This window comes from Ursus arctos, unplaced genomic scaffold, assembly GCF_023065955.2.
Source record: "Ursus arctos isolate Adak ecotype North America unplaced genomic scaffold, UrsArc2.0 scaffold_123, whole genome shotgun sequence".
Classification (NCBI taxonomy): domain Eukaryota; kingdom Metazoa; phylum Chordata; class Mammalia; order Carnivora; family Ursidae; genus Ursus; species Ursus arctos.
In genome coordinates, this window is record NW_026622790.1 from 2,360 (window position 1) to 11,924 (window position 9,565).

A 9,565-nucleotide genomic window follows, 5' to 3' on the forward strand; every position below is an offset into this window, starting at 1 on the left:
CTAGGCGCACAACACTGCGAATGTACTAAATGCCATGGAGTTGTCCACGTTAAACTGGTTAATGGTTAATCTAATGTGAATTTCTCAATAAAAAAAAAAAAAAGAGGAACGGCAAGAGTTATAGAGATACGCACACACACTCCCCTCCATCCTGCTCCCCATCCTCACCTGCAGCCCCCACCCTGCCCCACCCCACCCCCTCCCAGCCACCTGCCCTGGTCCACCACCCCCTCCTCCTGGGCTCCCCAAACACCCCCCCCCACTTTTAAACTTGGACCCGTCCCTGCAGTTTCCTGGAAGTGACTCACTGAGCCTGCTGCACAGGAGGGACGGGAGGGACAGCCATGCGAGCCCTGCTCCAGGCGATGAAGGCAGCTGAAACCCCAGGACGCTCAGGGCGACAAACACTTGCCCCTGTGCCTGGCCCAGCGTGCAGATGACAAAGCTGCCCCCAAGAGCAAAGCCATGAGCCCACAGATGGTCAGCTGGCTCAAAGGGAGCTGTCCCCTTTGTGCAAGCTGGTCTGCAAGGATGGCACAGCGACCTGGGTCCTCCCAGTGTTCACACCCTCGTACGGTCCCCACGCACTTCTGGGCTAACCTGGGGCTCCAAGATAGCAACAGAACGCATCAGAAGTGCTGCTGGCCCGGCTCCAGGCCCCCCTTTAAGAGGTCTGGTGGCCTCCACGCCGCACTCTGAGGAGCCGAGTTGCCACGAAAGAGACCAGACCGTCCCGCTCGGGGGCCACATAGAGAGGGAGTGGCCCTGCTGCCCTGGCCATCATCCCAAGGCTCCAGACATGACGGAGAAATTCTAGATGCTAAGGTCCGGCTCAGCCCCCAGAGGACAGCAGCCATGACTCCATGCGTGAAACAGAAGAGCGGCCAGCAGTCGTGACAGAGAACACGTGGGGGAGGTCTGCTCCACTGAATCCACGTGGATGAGTCAGACCTCCGCTTAGGTGGCATGTGACAAGCGGCCTCATACCTCCCTTCCACACCCTCTGACCCTCTGACCATGCCTAAGCAAAAGAGAAAAACCTAAAAACAAGAAAATCCTACCCTGCGGTGGGACTCCTTCCTGTCGACTGGAAGCCTACGGTTCTGCTTCTGCCTCAGTACTCCTTGGCTCCAGCGGGTGCTGAGGGAAGGCCTTGTACCCCAGGAGATGGGGCCCCCTACGGTCGCTGCAGCCCCCCCCAAGCCCTCACTCCCACTGCCCCCCGCACTGCCTGACAGAGCACTCAGCCCCCCACACACTGCCCAAGGCCCAGACTCCCAAACCTACCTCAACCACCTTCCCCGCACTGGGAGGTGGGTGGGGCCCCAAAGCCAAACTCTACCACCCCCAGAAAGCCCTCCTTGGTGCACCTGTTCACTCTACCCCTCCCCAGCATCTCATCATCAGGGGTCTCCCTGCCTGCCAGATGAGGGAGCCCCAAGACCCTACATGGGACCCTGGGTGCTCGCTCAACAGTGGGCTGCACGGGCGCAGCCGGGGGCAGACACCCAGTTCAGCTCCAGGGATGTCAGGAAGGTCCTCCCCCGCCCCGGGCAAGGAGGCTATGGGAGCCCTGGCTACGCCATCTGGAAATGAGGAAAATGAGGACTGGAGAAGAGCCTTGCCCTCAACACCCAGCAGTAGGGTGTGTATGATCTAGATTTTCTGTATTCCCGATGCTCTGGCGTCTAGGGCCTCGCTGACCAGGAGGGACTGTCCCCCATGGAGTCAGCCAGTTCCTACAGACGGCAAACAGCTCACCAGTGGAGCGCACGTTTCACATGCGAACCAATCCGTCCAGAGCCCACACCCTGAGCCAGGGTCCCGCTGCCCTGATCACCTCGGGGTCAACTGCCAGACAGCTGGGGACAGGGCACATCGAGCTCTGATTGCCAGCATCCCTCCAGAATAAACATTATCGCCAGCTGTAGGGCCCAGCTCCGAGCAACCCCGCCAGATAAGGAATTCGGCTGCCCCGCCCCTGAAGCTCCCTCTTTCGGAAAGCCCTGGGTGGCTTAGATAGTTGACTGCCTGAGTGACCCCACTTCTACCTCCCCGCCCCAATTCCTCTTCTTATGCTTTAAATTCACCAGTAAAAGGGCGCCTGGGGGGGGCTCAGTCAGTGAAGCGTCTGCTCTCAGCTCAGGTCATGATCCCGGGGTCCTGGGATTGAGTCCCGCATCAGGCTCCCTGCTCAACGGGGAGTCTGCTTCTCCCTCTCCCTCTCCCTCTGCCTCTCCCCTGGCACATGCTCTCACTCTAATAAATAAATAAAATCTTTAAAAAATAAAATAGAATAAATTCACCAGTAAAGAGTGAACTCGTGAAACCCTAGACACCCCACCCTTGGACCCTAACGAAGACAGAGAGCCCCAGGTCCACACTGCCTCTTTACCCGTGATCTCGCTGTGCGGCCCGTGAGGGTGCCGTGTGCCCTCTTGCGAGGACTTGTGAGTCATCACCCTCGTTCCTCGAAGTTCCCGGATAGTCTTTGCTGAAGTGTGTCCAGCGATCATAAGAAGAACCACAAGGGCGGGCCCAGCCACAACATCGGCAGATCCGTGGGGCTGGCTACGCCAGGCACAGACCCAGGCGGATGCCCCAGGCATTCCTAGCCAGTGGCGTCACTGTCAACAGGCTGGTACCTACAGGACAGACAGCACCTGCCCCCAGAGCCCACTGGGGTTATTCAAATTAGCCAATCCCAAGCCCGCTCACCCTGCCTCACCTGTTCCTTCCCATGGGAACCACAATAAAGGTTCTTGCCTACATTCTCCGCCCGCTCCCTCTGCCTCCTGACCCTGGGACTTCCTTCCCCTGTGTGGCACAGTGTGCCAACTCCGCGCCCCCCCATCTTTTGGGAACTGCGAGTCTTTTCAACGGCAGTCCGCACCTGCACAATAATGAAACCTACATTTTAAAACCGGGTGGAGCCCAGACCAACCCTGGGATGCCCAGCTTCCATCTCAAAGAGGAAGAAGCCACGATGGATGGCGGTTCCCCAGGACTCTAGGAGGCACTGGTCGGGTTCTGCTCCCCCGCACAAGAGCCTTCGGGTCATGCAGACCACCCTGCTGCCCCAGCCCCGCTGCCTCCTGATGTGGGTCCCAGGAAGCTAGAGGCAAAGTGGCCGAGGGAGTGCCCAGGGCTGGGTCTCGGAGTCCCACCCTCTCGAGACACTTCCACCACGGAGGAGGGCCTGGCCTGGAGATCCCTGGCTGGCTGGGCAGAGCGAGACAGAGGCCCAGAGGCAGGCAGAAGATGTGAAGTAACTTTAATCGGCACCTTCAGATGGGGGCAGCAGGAGTGTCTACATGTGGGGCCGCCCCCAGAAGCAGCCTGGGACCAGCCCCTCAGTTCCAGCTGTGATGTACTCCCCATCCAGGCTCCCTGCATCCAGGGGGAGGGTCCCAGCACCCCCAACCTCTCCGGAGCCAGCGGCAGGAGCTCTGGTCCATGGTGCTGCCTGGCCAGAAGGACCCACGTCTGAGGGCTGGTGCGCCAGCAGCCGTGCGCTGCTGCTGAGGTACACGTCCCCATAGCTGCCCCCGCTCGGGGACCAAGAGCTGTGGTAGCAAGAGCCCGTCCTCAGAAGTGCGAGGTCTTCCTGTCTGACAGCAGCAGGGACTCCTTCACGACCGTCAGCAGCCCCAGCGGGTGCAGCCGCCCCCGCACACAGAGCCGGGACAGCACAAACAGGGAGATGGCAGCCACACCGGCACTGAGCACCACTGTGGGGGACAGACAGGCAGGAGTCAGCAGCTCGCCACACGGAGAAGGGGCATCTGCAGCCTGTCCCCTCCCCAAGCCCCAGGAGTAGGAGGGCCTGGTCCTCTCACCCGCAGCTGCGATAACCCCACAAGCACTCCGGTATCCAGACTGGACAGAGTCCTGGTCCTCAACGGGGGTGGCTGTGGCATTCTTGAGAGAGGTGACACTGTGCGGGGTCACAGGCGTCCCTGTGGACGTGGCAGTCCCTTCCTTGAGGGTCTCAGTTCCTGCAATAAGTCCAGGCATTCAGCAGCTGGGGATTGGGCACTGAGGACGGTGGGGGGGGGGACGACACATGATGAACAGGTGTTCCAAATGCCTGAGGGGACCTTGGGCTGATCTTCCGCTGCCCCCACGGGGATGCAAGTGTCCACACCCTCAGCCTGGTCCCACCGGAAGCGTGAGGTGTCCTTATCTAATGCCCAGCCCTCTCCACCCCTCCAGGCACACTGAGGTCCCATGATACACACCACAGCCAAGCTCGTCACTGGAGGCGGGACAGTCGGGATGGCCATCGCAGAGCCAGGTGTGTGGGATGCAGGCACCGCCTAGCAGGCAGTGGAGCTCCCCAGCCGGGCAGGGCTGGTAACTGCAGTTGTGAACATTCTCGACGATGCCATCTAGGCAGTCATCGATGTTGTCACAAGGGCAGGGGCTGCCAGTGGGTGGCTGGCACTCTCCGTCCTGGGCACAAGGCTTGTTCCCTGGGGTACGAGGTCAGTCAGGTCCCAAATACCTGCCCAACAGTGCTGCAGTACGCCCCTCCACCCGGCCCCCTTGTAAGCCCCGCCTTCCAGGAACAGGTGACTCTAGAAAAATCCACCCATCCTAAAGACTCCCCCTTGCTAGCTCCACCTGCCAAGGACTGGCCTCCCTGCAAGCCCCTCTTCCCAAGGCCCCCCTAAGTCCGCTTCCCAGTAAACCCACCTCGTCTTGTAAGCCCTGCCCACCCTCAGGCCCCGCCCCATCATTCCCCCGCCTGAAGGCCACACCCCTCGCACCAGCAGCTCACCCCTGCGGCCCCGCCCCCAGAGCCCGGCCACTCACGGCACTCCTCCTCATCGCTGCCGTCCGGGCAGTCCTTGTCACCGTCGCAGCGCATCGTGAGAGGCACACAGAAGCCACTGGTCCGGCACTGGAAGCTGGTGGGCGGGCACGAGCCTGCAAGATGCACACAAGTGAGGTCTGGGAGGCCCGAGTCCTGCCCCCCACCCCAGGGGCACGGTGGTTTCAGACTGCGACCACCAGGAGGCAGGCCAGGTCCCAGGGCACTGGAATGACACTGGCAGCCACCGTTTGCTGAGGACCTACTACGCGGGAGGCTCGGAGGGCAGGTTCTACCGCCAGCCCCATGCTGCAGAAGACACTGAGGAGACAGGCAAGGCCCGGGGCTACAGAGCTGGTGGCAGAGTCCAGGTCTGAACCCATGTCTCACTGATCCTGGGGTCTTTACCAGGCTCCAGGCCAGATGGTCTCCCCAAGAGGCTCTCCAAGATCCACGGTTAAACAGACTAGGGTAGGGGCCATCTCTGAACCTGCCCTGGCCCAGGCCCATGGTCTGGGTCGGCAAGGCCCATTATATCCCACCTGCTTAGCCAAGGGGAAACTGAGGCCCTGGGTGGAGGACCTGCTTAGTTACCAAGGCTTGTCCACTCACCACCTAAATTCCTCCCAGATCCGACCACTTTCCCCATCCTGAATGTGCCGCCTCCTCACCAGGCCCCATCCCCATCTCCATTTGGACACTGGGGATCTCACAGAGTCACATCATTCAGTCACCTGCCCTTGCCTCCTCTCTGCTCAAAGCTGTGCCCTGGTCCCCTGAGCCTCTCACACCAAATCCCTATTTTGTCTATGCGGCCACAGGCCTGGCAAAGCCCTGCCATGAACCCTTCCTGGACCTCATTTCCTCCCTCCTTCTTCCTCTTCATCCAGCTCCCTCTGTCCTGGCCTCCTCACTGTTCTCCAAGAGGCCTGGCTCATTTCTACCTCAGGGCCTTTGCCTGCGCTGATGCTTGGCCCTGTGCCCCTCTCTTCCCCACACTCTGCAACTGGTGATTCCTCCCCAGCTTTCAGATCTCTGCTTCTTTCTTGGAAAGGGTCTCACGCACCCCTCAGAGAGGCCTGAAGCTCTGCCTTCCACTAAAACAATGGTCCTCAAATTGGTATCCACACAGACTGGACACTCAGTGGAGATCAGGGCCAGGACCTTGTGACCGCAAGCCCAGGGCAATACAGACACAAGTCACACAAGGGTCCAGGCTGGGTCCTGATGAGATCTGAGCCTTCCTGGACCCCAGGCAGTGAGGCTCGGGCTACATGCTGATCTGGAAGAGCACGAAAGGGCCTAGAACGTGGGCAGCAGGAGAAGTCTGACAGACTGAGGAAACGAATGGCCTTTAAGGCTCTCCTCCTGGGTTCAGTGATGGGGGTGCAAATACCTGCTTGGCCCCAACCTAGAGGCACTCCAGTCAATCCTGGTACTCTTAGCATTTCCACCGTTACTTACAGGCCTGAGCCTCCAAACCCCCTTCTCCCCACAGCCAGCCCGCCACAGGCCTCCAGGCCCAATGACACCTGTGACCCACACAGTCCCTGAGCTTTTGAAGACAGGAAGAGCTGTGACCGGACCTGGAGCTGGCTTCCTTCCCTGCCCACGGGGGGTCTGGCGGTCTCTGGGTGCGGCTTCCTCTCTAGGCCTAGCCACTCTTAGCCTTGCCAACCTCCCGACTGACCTCCCTCCCTGGAGTGTGTGTTCTTCCTGGAAAGTGGGAGGCAGAGCACAGCAGACCAGGCCTCATAGGGCTATTGGGTCAGACAGGAGTTGAAGTGACCAGCGACTTTCCCTCCCAGCCTCAGTTCCCTCCCCTGTAAAAGGAGCATGTTAGGAGTCCCTACCTCATTGTCCTGAGGAGAGGAGAACTGTAGAGTTTGGTACTTGGTTAAATTGAGTCCTGCCTCCTTAAAGGAACCAGGAACATTTAGCCTGTAAAGGCAGGGGCTTTGGGGTGAGGCAGGGACCAGATCAGACGGGAGCTCACTGCTGAAAGCGAGGATCACCTGTGCCTACACGGAGGTCACTCTCCCACCCAGCTGCCTCTGGGGACCTCAGGGAGGGCCACCAAGATCACCTAGGCCCAGGAGCAGGTGCCCAAGGGCCTGGCGTCACAGGGAGGGAGAGAAACGATGGGGACGGTGGGGGCTGGTCGCCCAGGAAACTCAGCCATATGGCCTTGGGGTTGGATGAGGGCCTCCTACAACTGCTGCAAGAGGCGCCAGATGACCGGCCATGCACAGTTAGAGGTCGGACAACCTGAGCCTACAGCAAGCCCTCCTGCCCACGCTGGGCTGAAGGGCGGCTTGGAGGTGACAAAGGGGTACGCCAAGCAGAGCAGGAGTGGGGTGTGAGCAGGCAGAAGCAGGACAGTTAAAGGCAGGCAGAGCCACCCACGCGAGGATCCCCCGACTGGGGAAGGCTCGCTCAAAGGCCAGGCTCCCCGCACTCCAGAGTCTCCAGCCACGTGCCGGGGGAGTGTCCGGAGCGCACAAGCGTTACAACCAATGGCGAGGCGCCGCCGGCGCGCGGGGCGGGACCAGGCCTCCCGGGGGGCGCGCGCGTGGAGTACGCGGAGCTCACTCACCTGGGGCCTGGGCCAAGAACTGGATCGGGACCGGGCTCGGGGCGGCCTCCATGCCCAGCCCGAAGCCAAGCAGCAGCCGCAGCGCCAGACCCAGGGCCGCTGTCCGCCGCACTCCGCCCTGCGCCATGCAGCCGCTTGCTGCACCGCCCCGTCCCGGTACTAACCACGCGCCGACTGGGCCTCGCTTTTATCCCGGCGCACGCGCGCCGCGGTCGGGGGCGGGGCCCACGCCCCGAGGAGCCGCGGCGCCCGCCGCTAAGAGTACCGTAAAGGTCCGAATACGAGAGGAACCAAATTTGAGGCTCTAACCCACTTTTCCCAGTGACAAGGTACATCGAAATGTGTTGGGCCCATCTGAAGTTAGAAACTATGGGGATGTAAACGAACTTGTCATTGTCTACTTACAATATCGAATGTGTCGCGGGCATACCGCAGCAAATGTTACTGTCTGATTATCATATTTAATATGGTAGCCACTCCCCTCAGGCACGCCCCAGCCTTTCCCTCCTCCTGCTTCTCCCATGCGCCCAACTTTTCTACTTTGCTTACTTTGATTGAGTGATGACCCACTAGGTCAGCGGCAGGGCAGGAATGCTGTGTTGTTCACTGCATCTCCAGTGCCTAGCACAGCGTCGGCCACAATAGCAGGCTCTGAAATATTTAGTGAATAAATGAACGAAACACTCCCAGAATTTACTGGCTTCCATCAAGGGTCCGGTTCCTCGCACCTGGATGCGCTCACCCACACCCACTGCCTCCTTCAGTCCTCCTCACAGGGCGGTGGGTATTCTCCAGGAACAAGATATGTAAAGGCAGCCCATGGGCTTTCTCATGCTCAACCAATAGGCACATAAAATACAAACCTTCTGCAGGCTTTCTAGCCAACCAGTGGCCGTGTTTTCTTGAAAGTTAAGTATTTTATCAATTGTTCTGCCTTGAGAAGAAGCAACGCTTCGGACTGTCAGCAGAACCCCAAACAAGTGGAAGTCCCTCAGTGTTAGGTATGCAAGCATTTACCCCCACCCCCACCCCCATTTCCTGGAAGCAACACTAAAGCATCCAGATCTTTCCCACAAGGGGCTGTTTGCAGGTTGTTGGCAAGCTTCACTATTAGAAAATGTTGAAAGTTATAGCTGCTTTTGGAGTGTGTATATGTGTGTGTTGGGGTTTTTTGTTGTTGTTTAAAACCTCCCAGATTCCCGTGTGCAATGGGTAGAGGCTAAGGAGTACCGGCGCAGAGGCAGGTGACAAACAGTGGACTGTGCACCGTAGGGGTGGGGAGCATCCCACCTTTGAGGCTCAAAGGTCTCTGGGGTGCAGGGGTAGAAGCTGAAGAAGCCATGGATTTGTAGTAGCTTGGCAGACTCATCAGCTGCCAGGTTCAATTTCAGTGAGCCTGAGCGAGTTCTTGTCCGTCATTCTGTTTTTCTGTCAAGGGGGTGTGGCATCAGCCATGACCTCACAGGATTGCTCCACAAAGGAGCTGAGATCCTGAAAGCGTTCAAAACAGTACCTAGCGGGGCACCTGGGTGGCTCAGTCGTTAAGCCTCTGCCTTCGGCTGAGGGTATGGTCCCAGAGTCCTGGGATCGAGCCCCACATCAGGCTCCTCCTGGGAGCCTGCTTCTTCCTCTCTCACTCCCCTTGCCTGTGTTCCATCTCTTGATGGCTGTGTCTCTGTCAAAGAAATAAAATCTTAAAAAAAAAAAAAAAAAAAAAAAAACAGTACCTAGCACACAGAGCTCAGGTGTCAGACGTTCCTTCCCACCCCCGCTCCCTTGCGAAATTTCAAATCTGTGTCATCAAGCTATTCAGAAACCTTCAATGGCATATCTTGCCTGCAGTCTGTGGAAGCCCTCAGGGCTGCCTTTCTTGTGACTTCAGGACATCCTGCCCAGACTTCCTCTCCCTCCAGATCTCCTTTCTGAATCTGACTCAACCTTTCCTCCAATTAGAGTCCCACCTCCTCCAGAAAGCCTGCCCTGGGGGCTGCAGCCCAGGGTTTTCTTCCAGATGAGCTTTTAGCATTTACATCACCCACTCTGGGGCTCCCTCATACATCCCACCTGGAACGGGGACCTTTCCTGCCTTGTTCTACACTTCCGGAGAGCAAGGCAGTCTCAACACCCTCATCTTCACACATCTCCTCTTTGCC

The 9,565-nt window shown here is 58.8% G+C and overlaps 1 protein-coding gene across 1 annotated transcript; it reads right to left on the minus strand.

The window, feature by feature from the left end:
* Positions 1–3,257: 3,257 nt before the first annotated feature.
* Positions 3,258–7,607, minus strand: CD320 (CD320 molecule). The gene is made up of 5 exons (XM_026481258.4): positions 7,413–7,607; positions 4,819–4,932; positions 4,242–4,475; positions 3,840–3,998; positions 3,258–3,731 (listed from the first exon to the last, which is right to left on the minus strand). Exons 1-5 carry the CDS (start codon positions 7,537–7,539, stop codon positions 3,589–3,591), a joined length of 777 nt encoding a protein of 258 aa, XP_026337043.3. The 5' UTR covers positions 7,540–7,607; the 3' UTR covers positions 3,258–3,588.
* Positions 7,608–9,565: the final 1,958 nt, after the last annotated feature.